The sequence below is a fragment of the Gorilla gorilla genome, chromosome 1 (genome assembly GCF_029281585.2).
Source record: "Gorilla gorilla gorilla isolate KB3781 chromosome 1, NHGRI_mGorGor1-v2.1_pri, whole genome shotgun sequence".
Taxonomy (NCBI): domain Eukaryota; kingdom Metazoa; phylum Chordata; class Mammalia; order Primates; family Hominidae; genus Gorilla; species Gorilla gorilla.
Window position 1 is genome coordinate 164,420,632 of NC_073224.2, and position 21,331 is coordinate 164,441,962.

The 21,331-nt window shown below is 35.8% G+C and overlaps 1 protein-coding gene and 1 pseudogene across 6 annotated transcripts in view; both read left to right on the forward strand.

The window, feature by feature from the left end:
* Window positions 1-21,331, forward strand: part of SLC44A5 (solute carrier family 44 member 5) — a 521,022-nt gene that overhangs the window by 178,073 nt on the left and 321,618 nt on the right. For 5 of the 6 annotated variants that reach the window (XM_063697637.1, XM_055367164.2, XM_063697642.1 and 2 more), the window contains one exon: window positions 11,337-11,418. The exons of the other annotated variant lie outside the window; for it this stretch is intronic. In XM_063697637.1, coding sequence (XP_063553707.1) covers window positions 11,406-11,418 — 13 coding nt within the window. In that variant the 5' untranslated portion in view covers window positions 11,337-11,405. The remainder of the gene's footprint in view (window positions 1-11,336; window positions 11,419-21,331) is intronic. 6 annotated transcript variants of the gene reach the window in all.
* Window positions 14,736-14,833, forward strand: LOC115932261 (uncharacterized; annotated as a pseudogene).

Consider the following 21,331-nt stretch of genomic DNA (forward strand, 5'->3'; position numbering starts at 1 on the left):
GAACTGAGGGAAACTGTAGTATAGAAAATATACATAACTTTATTTATGCCATAGTCACAGTGAGTAAATGAAGAACAAAATAAGAAATCAGAAATATAGTCTACTTCTTTTTTGGAAAACGTGAAGTTTGTTAGAAAAGACAACACAACTTTTTCTGCAAGCTCAAGTTTTTCATTCTTGACTTGGTATGTAATTTTTGAACTGGTGTCCTGCTTTCTGTTAAATGCCAGGAACGATAGATTAAAATGGAATTTAAAAAAATCTCCCTCATTCTTTAAACCGTTTATTAACAAAGGTGAAAAGCATGGAAAAGTTATCATTTATAATTGTTTTGTAGCCACAAATGTGAATTAGTTGAGCTAAAAAGCCAAAGATAATTTCTAGAAAGTATGCCACCAAAAAATAAAAGAGCTTCTCTTATGTACTGTGATTCTAATCAGTGTTGAAGAGTGTCATCATTTCTTTAAAGCAACAGACACTCCAAAAGGATAGATTTGTTAAATTAGTTATTGTGAACAATGCTCTCTGGGCATTCAGAGGTGGGAAAAAGGGCCCAAATGAAAAAAAAAAACAGCCATACAATTTATGCTTTAAAAAATTCAACAAGTTTTGATCAATCGATAGATACATTCATTCATTCACCCTTTATAATGATGTTGAGGTTGGCATATAGAATGCCTATATCAGAGTCTGTTTTCAAATTTTAGCCTATATATTTTTTTGCCAGTTATATTTTTTAAGGCTTAGAACTTTTAAACTTTTGTGTAAAGCAAATTAGTGACTGATTTCCATTTTCTTTATTGTAAAAATTGGGCTTATTTATGAGATTTGTGAACCAAATATAGGCCTAAAACACATACATTCAATCGTTCAACATATATGTCAATAGCACCTACGGGTGCTAAGTGCTGAGGATTTAGTAGTGAATATAGTTTACAGATACTAGGTATGGAAAGGACACTAAGAGACATTATAGGATGGGCTGGTGAGGCATGTTTGCTGACTAATGAGACACAGACATGTAGAAAGGTTAAGTGGCTTGCCCAAGATCACAGGGTTTGTGAGCTAATTATTCCTCAGAATATATACGATTATTCTCAGATAGCACTTTCATTTGCACTAATACTTTCTTTAAGCATTATTGAGTGATGAACTATGGAGACAGCCAATTGCAAAAGGCAGCTGCCCAAATGAGAAAACACTAAAAAAGAAATTCGTCAGAGAAAGGAAAATTAAGGATTGACTGAGATGGAGCACAAGAAAATGTAGGATCATTTCAGTTCATCTGAAATTTTTCAGACTTGGATTCTTTTCCCTTGTGAGTTGCATATGATTTAAAAAATAAAAAATAAACTAATGTTGACCGAGAGTCTAACATGTGCCAGGCACTTTAATATACATTAACTCCTTAATATTCACAATTCTGTACAAAATTGTATTGTGAAGTCTGAGTGGCTGTTTCCAGCCTGGTGATACAGTGTATGTGTCATTTCTTAGTGGCCTTTCATTTCCCAGGTTCTGATACGCAGCTTTCAGGTTCAGAAACTGGGTTATTATGTGGACACCTAGAGGTTAACAGACCCAGGCAAATTGATCCCTTCTGACCAAACTTACAAGAGTCTGATTATAAACCAGAACATCAATTTAGATGTCTCTATGAGGAAGTTAACTGCCAAGTAGACTGGAATACTCCTGTCAGCTTGTCAGCACATTTTATTCCCTGTGGGAGAGAAAGCTTGGGGAAATAAAATTAAGGATAGGAGGATCCCAAGAAAGCATAAAATTAGAAGAAAGTGAGTTGGATGCTTTTAAAAGTAAAATTGTCATGCGGTTATTGGAGCTCAGTGTGCCTTCTCCACCATAGGAATATACTTGCCTGGCTAAGGAATCTGAATATTATTTTCAGCCAGACAGGTCCCTCCCTGTCAATATATCTGAGATTATGACGGTTATGGACTCATTAGCTGCAGTAAAATGGAGCAAATTGGGAGGGCTTGAAACTTCATTCAAAACCAACCCTTTTGGGTGGGCTAAGCATCTGCAGAAGCTGGAAGTAGGAACAGAGAATCAGCATACGGAATAAGTATAGTAATTAAAACAAAGATTATAACAACAATAATAATCTCTAATAGTGATTGAGGGTCTATTGTGTGTTAAGAACTGTGCTAAAAACTTTACATCAATTACCTAACTTCTTTCTAACAACAATTATCTTAGATAGACACTATTAATATTTCTATTTGGTAGATGAGAAGAGTGAAGTTTAGAAAAGTTAAAGTAATATTCTAAAGTGTGGAAGTGTCTTAGCATAGGATATCCTAGACTGGGTCATGGGCATCTCAAGGTTAATGAGTCCAAAGCTAAGCCCTTCATTTCCTCTTGAAACATGTTCTTCTTTCAGTCAGAAGCTTCTGAGTAATTCTGGATGTCTTCCTTCCTCTCTGCTTCCTTCTCCCCGATTCAGTTACTGACATCATCAAATCCTGTGAAATTTACAGTGGATCTTCCCCATTTCTTGGTCTCTGCTGTTACTGCTTTTGTCCATGTATGGAGATTACTCCCTCAGCAGCTAGCCCCTCTCTCTTGCAAAGTAGTCTGTTGTTCAAATAATGATCTTTTTTTTATTAAGGTAAAATTTTCATAATGTAAAATTTATCATGTTTGCCATTTTAGAAGTGTACAATGAAGTGACTTTCCAATGTTTTGCAAGCATCACTGGTGTCTAATTGCAGGACATCTTCCTCACCCCCAAAAGAAACCCTCATCCATTAAGCAGTCACATCCCATGCCCATCCTCCAGCCCCTGGAAGCCACTAATCTATTTCTGTCTCTATGAATTCGCCTATTCTGGACATTTCATTTAAATGGAATCATGTATTTCTGGCTTTTTGTGTCTGGCTTCTTTCACTTAGCATGTTTTCAAGGTTAACCCATGATGTTCATTCCTTTTTATGGCCAAATAATATTTCATTACATGGTTATTTAGCATTTTGTTTATCTGTTCATCAGTTGATAGACATTTGGGTTGTTTCCACTTTTTGGTTCTTATGAAAAATGTTGCTATGAACATTTGTATACATGTCTTTGTTTGAATGCCTGTTTTCAACTCAGCAGAATAATCTTTTAAAAATGAAAACTATGTTTTTTTCTTCACTTAAAAACATGACCTCTCATTACAATTATATTGTAATTAAAATGCTTTCCCATGGCCCACAAGGGTTTGTACAATCTGCTTCTCTTTTCTCGTTTAATCAGCTTTCCTCTTCCCTCAATATATTCCAGCCATACTGATCTCTGTTTAGTTTCCCCAATTTCCCGAGCCTTTACAGGATGTTCACATCTGCTGGTTCCTTGTCTGAAATACCTTTTCCAGTGCTTCGCAAGCTAGTTCATTTTTATCCTTCAAATCTCCAGATATAATGTTACTTCTCCAGAAAACTTTTCCCTGACTAAACTGGGTAATTCTGTGTTTCCTTCCTGATGCTTTTCTCACCTTGTAAGTACATGGTTTTGTCTGTGTACCATTTACAATCTGTTGCCGTCACAAGACTGTAAATCCCTTAAGGTCAGGAATTAAAGTATAACTATTTTTCGTCCCTACCATCTGCACCTATGCTTAGCACAATACTTGACATACAAGAGACACTCCATAAATGTTTGTTGAATAAATGAATAAAACGAGAAAGGTCACAGGTATTGAAAATGAGATAGAGTAATCCAATACATAGTGATAGAGGTGTACTAAGAAGAAGGAAGAGTGGGGCGGTGGAGAATTTTTAGTTTCATGAATATTTGAAGATCTAGGCAGCTGCATCATTAAATGATGGAGCAGGCCAATTGGTCTGAGATTTGTGGTTAACTTTTCTTTCTGTAGGAAGAAGCAGAGCTTGGTAAGAACAACATACAGTCCTAGTCTTAGTATTTTACTAGGCAGCTATCCAAGACTGGACCTCAAGAACAGAGAACAATGCCAATCTCAGTGTCTAGTTACCCAAACTGTGTTCAAGAAGGGAATTTGGTCAAGGAGTCAAAGCTAAACCTCTGGAAATAAAATCAGAGCTTAGGGAAAAAAAGAACGTGTTTAATTTGATATCAATTCTGCAGATGTTGACTAGATTTCCTTAAATCTCATCTGTCTTCAACGAGGATTGTTTCCAGAAACCTGGCTGAGATTATAGCCATAGCTTTTGGGATAGGAAAGATGGCAGATATGGGAAACTAGACTGGACTTGATAAACCCTATATTGTGTTATAGAAACACTAATGAACTTAGACTCTTCAAATTATCAACCTCCTGTTTGTCTCTTAATTAACATTTTATCCTATTTACTTTGACATGAATTGGCTGTGGTCAAATTATGTCATGTCTCTTTGTATCAATTTCTTCATCTACAAAGTGGGAGCTTTGGGCTGAATATGACCACCAAGGTCCTTTCCAGCTATGAAAATCTATGAGGCTCTATGTCACAGTTTCCAAGTTTCAAATTTTCACTCTAAACAATTGATGTTGGCTGTTTCTTGATGATCTCATTAGTAAACAGTCTTCACAGATGCGAGACGTGTTATGTGTATTCTTTGAGTCCTTTTTAGCCCCTTTTAGACAGAATGGCATTTCTTGACATGGTTACTTGACTCGGGAAAACCGCATATTTGGGACCAATAGCTCTTAATCTGCAGTCTAGAAAGAGAGCTTCAGAAATAAAAAAAATTAGTAATATTTAGTAGCAAAATTGCCTAAATTATTATTTAGTATAGTGGTTGCTTAATGGTAAACACATTTTTAAAGATCATTAAATTTCATAAAGTTAAAAGATCATTAAATTTCATAAAGTTAGCATCTAAAGTATTTTTTCACTGAAACTATTAGATCGATCCATTTTCTGAGGATTTTATTTTGATTCTTGTCTGAACACAGAATTGAACTAGTTGAAGAGAAGGAAACTGGTCTCTAAATTAAAAGATTAGACTAAGTCCTCCTTAATCTCCACTGTGTAATGAAACATAATAAAAATGAGACTTGGTCTGTCTAAAACTAGAGATGTGAGGAGACTTCAAAAAGTTCGTGGAAAAATATTGTGCAGAATCTGGATTTTATGAAAATAAATTTTTATGTGGAAAATGGAAATAAAATATTAAAATAAAAAGTATAAGGTTAATTTTTAAACATAAGCTCCATCAAATTCAAGACACTTGTGGTGATACCAGCCATTTAGCCCATCCCTAAAAAACTGAGGGTTCTGGGAATTTAATTCAGTCAACGCAGACTTTAGACTATTAACTGAAGAAAAATGGGTTTCTTTTACAGATTTTTTAAGACTAAGAAACAAAAAGAAGTTAGAAGGCGCCAAATCAGGACTGTAAGGTGGATGTCTAATGACTTCCCATTGAAACTCTTGCAAAATTGCCCTTGTTTCTTAAGAGGAATGAGCAGGTGCATTTTTATAGTGGAGAAAGACTATGGTGAAGCTTACCTGGGTGTTTTGTTTGTTTGTTTGTTTTTGCTAAAGCTTTGGCTTGCTTTCTCAAAAACATTCTCATGATAAGTAGATGTTATTGTTCTTTGGTCCAACAAAGACTCAACAAGCAAAATGTCTTGAGCATCCCCAAAAACTGTTGCCATAATGTTCTCTCTTGACCAGGACACTTTTGCTTTGAGTGGACCACTTACACCTCTTGGTAGCCATTACTGTAATTGTGCTTTGTCTTTAGAATCATAGCTAAGTTTCATCTCCTGTTGCAATTCTTTGAAGAAATGCTTCAGGATCTCAGTTCCACTTATTTAAAATTTCCATTGAGAGCTCTGCTCTTTTCTGTGGCTGATCTGGGTGCAATAGTTTTGGCACCCATTGAGTGGAAAGTTTGCTCATCTATAATTTTTCAGACGGAATTGTGTAAGCTGAACCAATGCAGATGGCTATGGTGTTGGCTATTGTTCGTGCTGTTAATCCTTGGTTTTCTTCAATTAGGACATAATAAAGTTGAATTTTTTTCCTTGCAAATTGATGTGGATGGTCTCCTGCACAGGTTTCATCTTCAGTATGGTCTTATCCCTTTTTAAAATGAGTTACCTCTTAAAATGAGTTATCCATCTGTAAACTGCTGATTTCTTTGGGCCATTCCTATAAACTTTTCATAAAACATGAATGATTTCATTATTCTTTCATCCAAACTTTACCATAAATTTAATATTTGTTCTTGCTTCAATTTTAGCAGAATTCATGTTGCTCTGATAAGGGGTATTTTCAAAGTGATGTCTTAGCGTCTCAAACTAGATCCTCTTCAGACATTTTTATAACAAGTTAGTATGAGTTTATTTTGGTGCAAAGTTTTTAAAAATGCATGCATGGTTCTTTTTTTCATAATACACACTTTCCATGAACCTTCTGAAGACCCTTAATATAATCACCAGATTCCTAGGTAGGAGTTAGACATTTTCGAGGACTGATTAAGGAGCATTGGAACAAGACAGAGCTAGTCTTCGATTTTAATTAGAAGTTTGTGGCAAGACTTAGAAGTTTCAAAGTTTTACAAAGTAGAAAATGGTTGAGTAACATAGAATGTCGGCTCTAGGTGTCCTTAACATGTTACATTGGAAATGTAAAAATTAAAGAAAAATGCGATTAAAATTTAAAAATAGGTTTAAAGATACCACTTTTTAAAAATTTTGAATTTGAACAGTCTTATGAAGAATAAAAATACAAACTAAGGAGAAGAACTTTCAAAAAAAGAATGGGCTGGGCACCTTGGCTCGGAGTTGTAACCCCAGCATTTGGGAAGCTGAGGTGGGAGGATCACTTGAGCCCAGGAGTTCAAGACCATCTTGGGTAACATAGGGAGACCCCATCTGGGCAAAAAAAATTAGCTTGGTGTGGTGGCACACACCCATCATCCCAGCTACTTGGGAGGTTGAGTTGGGAGGAATCACTTGAGCCGAGGAGGTTGAGGTTTCAGTGAGCCATGCTTGCGCTGCTGCAATCCAGCAGCCTGGGTGACAGAACAAGACCCTGTCTCAAAGAAAAAGAAAAAAGAAAAGAAAAAAGAATGGTTAATTAACTAATAAATGTAGAAGAAATAGTAAAGGTAGAAGATCACCATTTTGCAATCATTATAAAATGATTTATTCAGAAGAATAATCAATAAGCTAAAGGTTTGAAGAGGAACAGGATATTTACATTTCATCAAAGTATCTCCCTGGAGGTTACTTATTAATTACAGAATGAAAAGTGGAGAAGCCTGACCAATGCCACCTTACTGAGTAGTCGAAGTTAACATCACCAATGATGAGATAAATTGAGATATGATTCCTGACATGTTATACTGAGAAATGTACAACATTGTTTATGCAGTATTCCTGCTGAAAAAGCATAATCTGAATCTAACCAAGTGGAAACATCAGACAGAACCAAAGGGGCATTCTTTAAAATAATCTCTTGGTGATCTAGAACTAGAAATACCATTTGACCCAGCAATCCCATTACTGGGTATATACCCAAAGGATTATAAGTCATTCTACTATAAAGACACATGAACACATATGTTTATTGTGGCACTATTCACAATAGCAAAGACTTGTAACCAACCCAAATGTCCATCAACGATAGACTGGATAAAGGAAATGTGGCACATATACACCATGGAATACCATGCAGCCATTAAAAAGGATGAGATCGTGTCCTTTGCAGAGACATGGATGAAACTGGAAACCATCATTCTCAGAAAACTATCACAAGAATGGAAAACCAAACACTGCATGTTCTCACTTATAAGTGGGAGTTGAACAATGAGGACACATGGACACAGTGAGGGGAATGTCACACACTGGGGCCTTTTGGAGGGTGGGGGGCTAGGGGACGGATAGCATTAGGAGAAATACCTAATGTAGATTACAGGTTGATTGGTGCAGCAAACCACCATGGCACGTGTATACACCTATGTAACAAAACTGCACATGTACCCCAGAACTTAAAGTATAAAAAAAAAATCCCTTGGTACTTCTGAATAATTTCGATGTCATGAAAAAATGTGAAGTGTCCTAGATGAAGGAGATTAACAGACATGCCAACTACATGTAATGTGTGATCTTGAATCTGGATCAGAGAAAAAAATTATCTAAAGGACATTATTGGGACAATTAGAGGAAAATGAATATAGGCTGTATATTGGATAACAGTATTGTGTAAATGTTAAATTCCTGGATTTGATAAATATACTGTGTTAATTTATGAGAACATTCTTTATTGGGAAATGAACACTGAAGTATTTAGAGATAAAGGGACATAATTCTGCAAGTAACTCTTAAATGGTTCAGCAAAAGTATTTTGTTTTGTGTGTGTGTGTGTGTGTGTGCACATGCACACAGAAAGAGAAATCAAAAGTGGCAAAATGGTAACAATTGAGGAGTATGGTTAAAGAATATACAACAGTTCTTTGTTTCATTCTTCTGTCTTAGTCTGTTTTGTGCTGCTGTAACAGAATACCACAGATTGGGTAATTTAAAATAAACAGAAACATAGTGGCTTATAGTTCTAAAGTCTGGGAAGTCCAAGATCGAGAGGCTGCATTTGGTGAGGACTTTCTTGCTGTATCATAATGGCAGAAGGCATTGCATGGTGGAAGGGCAAAGAGAGGGGGAGAAAGTAAGCAACAAATCGGGCCAAACTCATCCTTTTATAAGCAACCGACTCCCTTGATAACAGCATTAATTCATTCATAACAGCAGAGCCCTCATGGCCTAATCACCTCTTAAAGATCCCACTTCTTAATATTGTTACAATGGCAATTAAATTTCACCATAAGTCTGAGAGGGGAAAACTTTCAAACCATAGCATTTTCCAACTCTTCTGTAAGTTTGAAATTATTTCAATATAAAAAGTCTTTATAAAGAGTGATTATTAATCACCTGCCTGAGCAAAGATGTTATCTTTGGCTTGAGTCACTCATCACAGAATAGAAAGCATCTGACATTGCCAAAATGAAACGTGGATCCCATGAGACAACTGATTGCAGAGCTGGAAGATGAACTTGCAGTATTATTTGTCAGTACAATTTAGCAAACAAGGTTGGGCTTCTTAGAACTCTCCCAGATGATTTCTATCTTATATGGATAATTCATTTTATAAACATTAAAGAAGTTCTAATTATATATATATATACACATATATATGTGTATATATGTGTATATATATGTGTGTATATATATGTGTATATATATGTGTATATATGTGTGTGTGTGTATATATATATTTTTATATATATATATATAGAGAGAGAGAGAGAGAGGAACTTCTCTAGCCTCACTGGAATTACAACGATGATAATTTAATACCGAGAACAGTCTCTGACAGTTGCGAGGGGCAACAGCTACATAACAAAATGCCAGGATAATGCAGCAGTGAAAGTAAACATGGAGAAAAAGTTAGCAGAGTATACAACAATTCAGATATTTTTGCGGGATGGTTTGGTGGAGAGGAATGACAATGAGGCACACAAGCTTTCCACTTGATTGAGGTGGAGGAATGGAGTGAGAGACTACTCCAGGCAAAGGGAGCAGAGGTAGTTGACATAAGAGCTAGGGGTGCCTTGGGACTTTTAAGCAATTTAGTATTGTAGAAGTGAAATACAGCTTTTTGATGTTCAGCTTGTAACAACACAAAAGAAATTAGTTGTCAGTTATGAGTATTTATAAGACATTAAAATAGTATAAAATAATTAACACTAGAAAACATACAATACTAACTGATCCTTTGATAAAGTGTTTTTATTGTGTATGCACGGCATCTTATTAAACATGGAATTCCTCCTTTGACCTTTGTACCTTTTGCAGTAATTGTCAAACTTGAATAATATATAGACTCTTTTAAGGAAGGAAATTCCTATCATTCCCAAGAGTCACATGTTCAGATAACTAGTGGTTGACAGATCTTAGTTTGAGAAATACTGAGTTGAAGAATGGAAGGAAGTTTTACTTTATAAAAAAGTTATTTAATTACAAATTACAACTATAAAAGAGATCTGTTGTTTTCAGTCAGCAAAATTATTTTGGATTATTGAAATAAAAACAAAATAATCAAAAGGTGAATACAAAACAATAAACACTTTGTAATCTTTGAGTCAAAAGCTTAATCTTAAATATGTAAGCTTTACATAACTTTGTAAGTAATACATTCAGACACCAATCAGTACATGGAAAAGGGCCTGAATAAACAGTTTACAAAAGATGAAATAAAAACTGTAAGCATTTAAAATATTCACCTTCAATAATAACTACAAAAAAGCAATTTAAAATGAGAGACTACCTTTTTGACCTATAACATTAGTAGATACTTAAAAAATGATAACATGTTGATGAGAGTTTTTATAATAGAAAAAATCACAATCTCAATATCCAACAGTATGGAAATAATTAATTAAAATATTCATTTATGTAGTATGACATTACTTGGACATTAAAATATTTTTGAAGAACTTAATATAAATGCTGATGCTATCATATTAAATGCAAAAAAAGCAATGAACAAAAAATATAAATTCAACCTTGTCAAAATATACATAGAAGATCTAGGCAACTATACTATGGTTATGGAAGTCATTAACATATTAATGGTAGAAGCTGGGTGAAGGGTACACGGTAACTCTCTGTACTATTTCTGCAGCTTTTCTGTAAGTCTGAAATTATTTCAAAGTGAAAAGTTAAAAAACATACATAGAAAAAAATGCTGCAAGGAAAAATACCAAAATTTTAGCAGTGGTTTCTATGTGGTAAAATTGAATAGCTTTTCCCCTTCATTTGGAGAAAGGCTTTTCTTTAACTTAAATTTTTATAGAGTGATATGCCATATAATTTTAAATGCCATATAATGCCATTTAAAAAACCCCTCCCCCTAAAACTAAAACAGAAACAAAATGCTGAACTCAAAACAAAAATGTCATCCACCACCATTTGGTAATCAGTGTGGCAGCAAAACATAAAACATAAATGTAAATGCTAAATGGTGCATGTGGATGGAAGATAAGATAGAATATCAACTGGTTAGGGGTGCATTTTACAGGTGGAATGTGAAGTGTGAAAGTAGATAAAAGATAAATATAAGGACTGAAATAGATTTAGGAAGCTGTGGCACTAAGAATTTCATTTCGGTAAAAAGGAGAAAGGCTACTTCTCCAAAGAGAGAAAATATCTGCAGTATTTTATGTGTAGAAGAGAATTAGGCTAATTCTCTGAGTTTTTGGGGAGAGTAAATTATAGTAAGTTATGAGAGCATTCCCCAAAGGTTAGTTGTTAATGAGTAAAAATAATTTGCTTTAGATAACTATCTTCATACTTGTTTTTATCACAGACTCCTTTCTAAGCAACTCAAGTTTGCAGTGATTCAGGCCTACTTCTGAAGAGACAGCCTTTTATCTCAATGAATGACACAGGTAATCACCTACTTGAATTAAGTTCCTCTTGATCTGGACTTTTGTGCCAAATATTCTTTTTTATTTAATATTAAATAAGGACAAATAGAAAAATGAGTATATACTATGTTGTCACTGGAAGCTGCACCTGGAAAACTACAGCATGTTAGACCTTGTGGTTCTCAGTCTTTGCCTATCTCAAGATTCTGAGACGCATGACATCTTCCTTTCTATACCTGGACTCCCTATAGCAGTGATTCTTGGGAACATGGCAAGCTGGGGGTATGTGGTTTGTAAAGGAACATCCTCAGGCACACTTATGTCAATTCTGAAACGGTTCCCTTTCTCCAGCGTTGCCCCCTCTCCCTAAGAGTTATTGGTAGAACCAGAATCTTTTAGTTTTAACAGTTTATCCTAGACGATTATTGTTTAGCCCCCTTTCTCGTATTGAGACAAAGTTAGAGCTTGCTCCTTAGAGAAACAATACTGTGTCAGAAATTGTTCTTTGGAGAGGGAGTGTGAGGCTTTACTTCAAACTTAGCCCTGATTCAGTTTCTGTCCCCATAGTTAGATTTTAAGCCCCTTACAGGCATAGGTTAGGTCTTATCCATCTTTTTACCTTCTTCAGACTTAGTCTTTGACTTTTGAAAAAGTAGTTACTTACCAAATGTTTATTGAAAATGAATACCATTTCCTTAAGGGCAAATTGTATTCCTTCGTGAAGGTAAATCTATCTCTTGCTATGAAAAAAAAATGTGGCATAAGTACAAATTAAAGTAGAAAATACAGAATGTATAGCTTAAAGTTAAGCAGCAGCTTTGATCTTTGGCTGAGTATATAAAAAAGATTAAGAGTTATTAAAAATAAGATCTAAAGGTCTGTCTAACAAGATTCTTAAAAGAGGAACCAAGAATATGTTTGAATCTACACACGTTCCTCAAGGCTGCAAATACATTGTACTATATGGACAGTCACTGACAGAGGCATTTATCTGATCTTGTGAACATGTTACAGGGAATTCTGTGTCCAGAGCCTCTGCCCTTTGTGGATTGCTTCTTGTTTCTAAGTATGAAAACTGGAGAACGACAGACTTAGAGAACATTTTCTCTTATGCATACATACAGCATTATTAACATACTCACGCCTATAGCAGATTGTTTTAGAATTTTAGATTTGTTTGCGCATCTGTAAAAGATAATAATAATAATTATCTTACAGACTGAGGTAAGGATTAAATTGGCACAGTGCCTGAGAAGTAGTACATATATGCTCAATAAATGGTGTTTTTTCATTATTATTCACAGATAGAAATTCAGAAGTGTGTTACAAAGGGTTAGGTGAATTTAATATAGAATTACCAGGGCAATATTATATTTCAACTACATTATAGTTTAGATTGGCTTATGTGAGCTGAAAGCAAAATGTTTCTACCATGTCTAACAATACTGTAAGGGAAAATACTTTCTTAAAACTATACAACTGGCATGCTCTTGGAGTTTTGAAGCTGCTCATAAGTTGGGTGTTACCTAGCCCTTTTCTATGTTGCTCATTTATCTCTTTTTTTTTGAATGTTGGCTATTGTTAATAAATAACCTAGAAGAGCTATCACACCTTTCATCATCAGAAATAAGCCATTGCTTTCACAGTGATGTCTACTTTTTAAACATTTCCACTAATTAATATTTCTGTTGGCCTCCATTTATTGTCAAGTAGCTTGCATGTCTTTGACCTTAAGTTAATGAATGACTTTCTCCGTAGCATTTATGAGTCAGATTCCTTGGGCTTGAGCCATTACTCAAGGCTTGAGCCATTACTGCGTAAGGACATTTACTTTTTATTTTTAAATTCCATTTTTTTTTGCAGTTTTTACATACGCAGGGAATGAAAAACTATGTTGGCTAGAAATTTGTAATAAAAGGCATAGAAAATAACATAGATCTTGGCAAAACTTTATTCACTCATAGGACAACACTTGGATACTTGTTGGAGTGGAACAGAAAAGCTGGCAACACCACTAGCACCACCACTATCAATAGAAAACATTCATTTAAAATAAAGTTGCCTGTGAAGCTGTGCTAGATATTATTAAAAGAGAAACACATTGAGAACAGTGACCTCAAATTACTTGTACAGAGTTGACAGGTGGAAAGAATAAAAACATTAGGCTATATCCACAGGCATTGTGGTTTTCATTACATGTAGGTAAGGTACAAATGAAATTTTGATATGTGAAAAAAGCCAATTACCTGACTAAAGTAGAGATTAGAGGTAAGTTTAGGACTTTTTATGTCTTGTACAATTGATGGATAATAATAACAATGTGACTATATTCTCTTGAATTCATCAGGGGTAGACTATTTAAGTTTTGGTGTCCACCAGGACAGAGACAGGCAAAGTGACAGCTGTTACTCTTTGGACTGGGTTCTTCAAAGCAGACTTAGACCCCGGCTAAGCCTGATGCTTAAAACCATGGTGCTCCTGGGGCAAGCAAATGTCTTGGAGTACCTTTCAGAATGTGCCACTGGCTCCTGTGACTGGGGCATGGAGGGGGAACACCAATATTATTACGCAAATAGCTCCAGGCCAATGTATGGTTTCAGGAACAGCACAGAGGAATGCCTGGGATACCCAAGATGAGACTTGGGTAAATTAGCACGAAAAATTGCCTCAAAGAGGAACAATAAATTTTATCGGAAACCGATGTGAATTTTGTTTCCAAATTAGTGTGCTAGTAACAAAGCCAACAGACATTTAAACAGTAAGCTGACAGTTTACCCAGACTTTCTACTTTAGCTTAAATTGGAGTGCCTCAATTCATTCCTTCTTCATTTCTGTAATCGAAAAGAAGCCTTTATAGTATATCTAAAAGCACACAAAGGTTGTATTTGTATTAACATCTTAATTTTGCTAAGTGCCAATAAATGCTATGCCTTATCTTCACTTTTCTGTTAGGAAATTACCTAAAAGACAATGCTTTATTGTAAAATTTAAAAAGTATATTGTAAGTAGTATTTCCAGAGACAAGAAGCTATCTAAATCTATTTCACAATCTGCATCTATATCTACATTTATATCATATTTATATCTATGTTTTCCAGTGGTCATACCCTCAAGCATACTGATATAGAATACAGAGGTTGAGACATTTAGATGCTATTACTAAGGTTAAAAATTATATCATAAACATACACACACATAAAAAAGACTGTAATAAATGAAGATAAAGACAATAAACACTTTTTTCTCCTACCCTAAGACAAACATAACTCATCAAGATCCATCTGTTTATTCTTGGATTTTCTATTCTACTTCTGTGGTTGGTCTCACTCCTGTAGTGGTCTCATTCCTGTTGGTATCAACACTGGAATATTACAGAGAAGATTAGCATAGCCTCTTGCAAAGATGCCTCACAAATTTGTAAACTTGCTATATTTTTGCATAGTTAATTACTTCTTTCTTTGGGTTCCAATAGCACATTGTATGTATAGTAGCTGTCATCTTACTGTATTATACTTATTTGTTTACTTCTCTGTCCCCCTCAGAAAACAGAATCGCTAAAGGAAGAAATTATTCTTTATATTCCTAGTGGCCAGCACAGTGCCTAGATTCTAAAAAGCATCCAGAAAATGTTTAATAAATGAAAAGAAAGAATGAAAGTTTTATATTTATGTGTAAGAAACAAGCAACAATTCTTTATATACATCATGCCAAAGCAGAAATGGATTCTGAAACAATTTCTTCCCTCCTCACCTTGTATTCCCAATGGCAGAAATTCTATTTTAGTGTGATGCCCACTGGCCACCCCCTGCTGATAACTAGTGGACACAGTTCAGTTTGATGATGGGCAGATGGACAAGCCTGCTGTTGTCCTTGGCCATAGACTGTTTCTGCCTGTTCTCCTAGATGCATCAAACATGCATTTCTTTCTCTCCTCCTTTTTCAGAATTGTACATACTTGCTTCTAAAACTGAACAGAATGATATATTTGCAATATAAGATGCATAAGCAGGCTCTAGAAGACAGATAAGCAAAAATACTTTGAGAGATACATGTTATCTAACACAAAAGAAATGGACTCAGTAGAAAAGAAGCCATAGCACATTGCTATTATTCAACTGATGAGGGATGGATTTTCCCTCTTTCTCTTCCATCATAATGAGATTGATTAGAAGAGAAATAAAGTTGCAATGTATTTCTGGAAAAGGAGATCCAGATTATGGTACCAATTTGAATTGTTCAACTAGATAATTGCCCAGAGTTATAATTCATTCAAATTTCGCATATAATTACATACATAAATAGTAGTTGCTTCAAATTACCAATACAAACAACAGTTTCATAGATAAGACACTGGCATGTTACTTAAGTTTTTAAGCTATATACAATATTCAAAATCATTTGGCATAGATATTTTCTTTACTAGTAAAAAGAAAATGAGAGAAGAAAATAATTATTTATTTATTTATTTATTTATTTATTATCATGGGCCAGGCTTTTTTTTTCTTTTTTCTTTTTCTTTTTTTTTTTTCCGTTTTAGCTCTTCTTTATTTTTATTTATTTATTTATTTATTTATTTATTTTTATTATACTTTAAGTTTTAGGGTACATGTGCACATTGTGCAGGTTAGTTACACATGTATACATGTGCCATGCTGGTGCGCTGCACCCACTAACTCGTCATCTAGCATTAGGTATATCTCCCAATGCTATCCCTCCCCCCTCCCCTTCCTGTGTCCATGTGATCTCATTGTTCAATTCCCACCTATGAGTGAGAATATGCGGTGTTTGGTTTTTTGTTCTTGCGATAGTTTACTGAGAATGATGGTTCTTTTTTTTTTTTTTGAGATGGAGTCTTGCTCTGTCGCCCAGGCTGGAGTGCAGTGGCGCGATCTCGGCTCACTGCAAGCTCCGCTTCCCGGGTTCATGCCATTCTCCTATCTCAGCCTCCGGAGGAGCTGGGACTGCAGGCGACCGCCACCACGCCCAGCCAATTTTTTTTGTATTTTTAGTAGAGACGGGGTTTCACTGTGTTAGCCAGGATGGTCTCGATCTCCTGACCTCGTGATCCACCCGCCTCGGCCTCCCAAAGTGCTGGGATTACAGGCGTGAGCCACCGCACCTGGCCGGGCCAGGCATTTTTATGAAGACACTTTTTCTATGTTTTTTATGTAATCCTCAGGACTCTGCTGTGAAATTAGTTTTATTATGATTATTTTTAAAAAGAGAAAAGTTAGACTGAGAGATACGAAATAATTTCACTCAAGGTTACAGAGCTGAGCAGTGACCAAACTGTAATTCCCATAATTCCCAATCAAGTCCTTTCTACTCTTAAACTTATTTTCTACCTACTGTGTCGGATTTAGCAAGCATATAGCCATTTCTCAAGGATTTTTATTTTTTTTTCAAGAGACGAAGTCTTGCTATGTTGCCCAGGCTGCTCACAAATTCCTGGGCTCAAACAATCCTCCCGCCTCCGCCTCCCAAAGTGTTGAGATTACAGGCGTGGACCACCGCTCCTGGCCTTGGGTTTTTATTATGAAAGTGGTAGTGTTTTAAAGGGTTTCCAGTAATTGTGAATGGTGTCTTAGATGCCAACTACTAAAAATGTTTCTGCTGAGTGAGTTGGGGTACTTGTACTCTTTTCCAGATGATTAAATCTATTGCCTGAAAAACTCATTCAGTAATGTGATACAGGGGAAGCCATCTCTGGTTTTTTGTAATGACTAGGCTAGAGAGTAGAGTTCTCCAATGTTTCCTGCACCATTCTTTAGGAAATACTAGTCTACTTTCTAGAAGTCAAAATTTGTCCTGGCTACCCTTTTTGTCTGAAGGTACCATGCCCAGGCTAGCATGGTGGGATATGGCCAGAACTCTTGGTGACATTGTTGCTTTGACCCCAATTCATGGTACACCAGTGATCTTTGGGCTAACTTAGGGGGCTAAGGTGAGAATCACTCCAGCTTTGTGGCTGGATTTTTCTGAGGGCCTTTGGCATTGTTTCCACACGATGGAAGAACCCTAGAACTGACTGCCCTTTTGCATGGAGGAGGGGCAGCACAGACCCTGAACTTCAGCTGCGGATTCAGCATTTCTCCCAGGGTGGTGGCAGGGTGCGTGCTGAGGAGAAGTGATTCTGTGTACTTGCTGCTTTCCTCCTTCTTCCTTCAAATATGTATCAGGCTCACCTTCTCAGGGCGAAAGGACAAACTATAGGACCAACTGCTGGTACCTTGTAACTAAGTAACATAGGTGCTAAAATGGATTAACTCTGTGAAGTAACAGAACTGCCAGTTATCCTGGTTTCCTTAGGTAAGCAGATTGTGCCAGAAGCATTTTCTGTGTTAGATGATGATTTTTCTTAAAAAAAAAAAAATGCAGCTTCAATTATAGTAAGCCTAAAAAATGAGAGTTAATCAAGATAGAATTATCAATTGACTAGGTACAATTTGACAAGTCAGTTTTTATTCCAACTTCATTATAGAGGTGATTTTAATATTTAGAAGCTGTGATTCAGAGAGAGGCTCCAGAAAAATTATAATGTGGGCATAATTTCCATAGTAAGGGAATGGTCATTATATTAAAGTAGATGTTTATCTCTCTCTCACCTCTTTTTCATATTTTTCCAACTCTGTATGTCTGCCTATAATTTAAACTGAGTAATTAAAGCTATGCTTAAAATGCTTTGCCATTAATAAAGGAAAAGTCACATTTAAAAAGTTGATTCAGTAATGGAAGTTATTTCAGGACTGGATTTGAGCCCAGTTCCTATTAATGAGGACTATTTTCCTTTTCTTTTTCTAGGACAGTGGAATTAGAATAATCTGTTTTGTCTATTTCCAGTCATGACACATTCTAGGTTTAGGTAAATAAACTGAACTAAAAAATAACTGGCTAACCAACCCTGTCTGTCACTTGACTTGAAGCTGTCATTTTTCATTTCAGCATTATATTAATGAGCATTAGTATGAAAACTCTCTGTCAAAGGTTTGCTTCTTATGTTTTGATTGCTTTAGAATGAAAATGTAGGTACTGAATTTCAGAAATGGAGTAGGAGGGGCAGAGAGCCCTGGACAGAATCAGGGGGCTGGCTTAGGTCTTGGTTCTGTCACCACGTATGACCATGTATGTACCTGGACAAATGGAGCCCGGCTCTATTTTTTTTTCTTTTTTACATAAGTGACTCCATTTTGATTCCGACGACTTTAACAAGTGATTTGTAAAAGGTAAATCACTTTACAATTTTAAATATCTGTTTCTTTTACATTTAAAAGCAGAATGGTTAGAGTAAGATAGCATGGCAAATAGGTGTCCCCTTTTCTGCCAGCTCTGATCAATTGATAATGCCTGTCTCGAGTGCTGCATGGGGATGATGGTGAAGCCTTTTGCAGATCCAGTTGGCAGGAGGACTCAGGGCAAAAGAGCCAATTATTTTCCATCCCTGAACTCGACAACTTCTTGGGTAATTATCTGCTTTTTTTATGACTTTTGCAATTTATTCTTATGTTTTACAGTTCAGGAAATGGTCTCTTCATAATTTACCTAAAGACGTTTTGAAAATTTGAGACCAAGGATGCATAGTCTTTGAGATCATCTAATCAAAATTAGGATGATATGTTAAAAAGTGTGTCAACTTAAGTCACAGAGAAGCTCTCTAAAAGAAAATATTCAAGAATAGGGCATTGCAATGGGGAAATGTGCATAGTAAACTATGTGTGTATTCAGATAGGTAAAGGAAGACAAAGAGTTTTTACAGAAAAAATGAGGAGTATTACATAATTTTATTGAAATGATTATCTTTGAGTACAAAGACATATAATAACATGGATAACGTCAGTCTGAGATTGGACACAAGGGTGCAGTGGCCTTCCTGCAAGGTTTTGGTATTTGCAGTCTTTTGTGATAAGTTTTGTAATCAGGTATACAAGTGTGAGAGCCTTCTTTTCGTTGCCTTCCCTGGCTCTATTTGTCAGATATTTTTTTAAACATAAGGGACTCCATTTTGATTCCAACAGCCTTAATGGGTTATTTGTAAAATGTAAAGTGCTATTTTTATTATTTGAGGACAACATGGATAATTAATGATAAGGTTTTCTATTGTTTCCGTTGGGGCCTCGTTCCTCCAATTTTTCATGGAATATTTATTGCATGAATGACACAGACTCTTTCAGTAAATTCCTTAAAAGTTACTCATTCTACTGACACTAGATTAAGATAATTAAGTGCTAAATTGTATGGCACAGATAGTAAACAATGTAGACATTCAGAGAGCTATAGAGCCAGAATCATCAGAGTCATTCAGTCATCAGAGAACTTTAAAGGAAAAGGCAGAACTTGAGCAGGGTCTACAATGGGCTGAATTTAGGCAGAAGGGCATCTTAGAAATGGGGCATAATTTGAGTAGCGCATGGAATGGGACATAAGTGCAATTTGTGGCAATGAACAAGAAGTAGAAACTGTTTCAATAAGGAAAGTTTAGATTGCTAATTATTGGTAATAAGATAAATATCAATAATAGTTAACATTTATTCACTTATTCATCCAACCTATATATATTAATTTGTATTTTTGGTAGAGATGGCTTTTTGCTATGTTGCCCAGGCTGGTCTTGAACTCTTGAGCTCAGGCTATCTGCCCAACTTGGCCTCCCAAAGTGCTGGGATTACAGGCATGAGCCACCACACCCAGCCCCAACCAATATGTTTTGAGTGCTTATAATGTGCCAAACTCTATACTGAGCACTGGGGATACAGCTCTTAGCAAAATGGACAAAAATCTTTGGCAGTTTTATAGCTCTTACATTCTAGTGGAAAATGATAGTAAAGAAAGCAACAATTTAAATATGTAGTATGTTAGAGAATAATAACTGCAAAGGAGAAAAATAAAGCAGGGAAGGGGACAAGGAAATGGTAGGGGTGGGCGGCAATTTTGGATAGAGTGGCCGAGGAAGGCCTTATTAAGAGGGTAATGACTGTGTTATGATCTGAAGCACCGCATGCCAGGCATCTTGCCTGGTTAGCTACTTATATTATTATAGTTTATTTAATTTTCAGAACAACCGTGTGAAAATAGGAACTATTATTGCCCTCATTTTATAGATGATACTCTGAAGCATTAGACAACTGAAGTAACGTGCAAGTGTGAACAGCAATTAAGTGTAAGAGGTGGATTTTAAATCCCGGAAGTTAATTCCAGAGAGTGTGCTTTTAGTTTATAAAAGTCTGGATAACAAAAATCATTGAAAGAGGTATCAGCAGTCAAAATGATAGAAGTTTAGAGCTGGAGAGAAACTTACTGACTGTCTAATCCAGTGGTTTTCAACCACCTGGAGAGCTTGTTAAAACTCAGATTTCTAGACCCCACTTCTGAAGTTTTTGATTAAGTAGGTCTAGGATGAGCCCTGAGAATTTGCATTCTAACAAGTTTCCAGGTGATGCTGATGGTTTCCATTGATGGTTTGGGCAACACACTTTGGGAATCATTGGTCTAGTCATGTAGCACGTTCAAATTACTGAAATTAGCTATCCTCTACTGTTTTGGCTCCCAGCATTCTGTGCCTTGTTTCTTACCCACCTCTTTCTTGAGTATATAGGGACAGAGGCTTTCTTAATCTATTTACCACACAATAAAGGTTTAATAAATGTCTATCATTGAATGACTAATGCGGAAGAGAAGAGGGAAGCACTGAAAGTTTTGACCAGCAAAATGACATAATGAAAGCAGTATCTTAGGAAGATTTGTTACTAAGAATGGTAAGATAAAGAGATTGGAGATATGAATGTTTTCCCATTGCCAGGTCCCTGTAGAGCTTTGTCAAAGTGTGACACGGACCAGCAGCATTGGCATCACCTGGAGGCTTGTTAGAAACCCCAACTCTCAGAGCCCACCTTAGACCTACTGAATCAGAATCTATGTTTTTACAAGATCCCCAGTGACT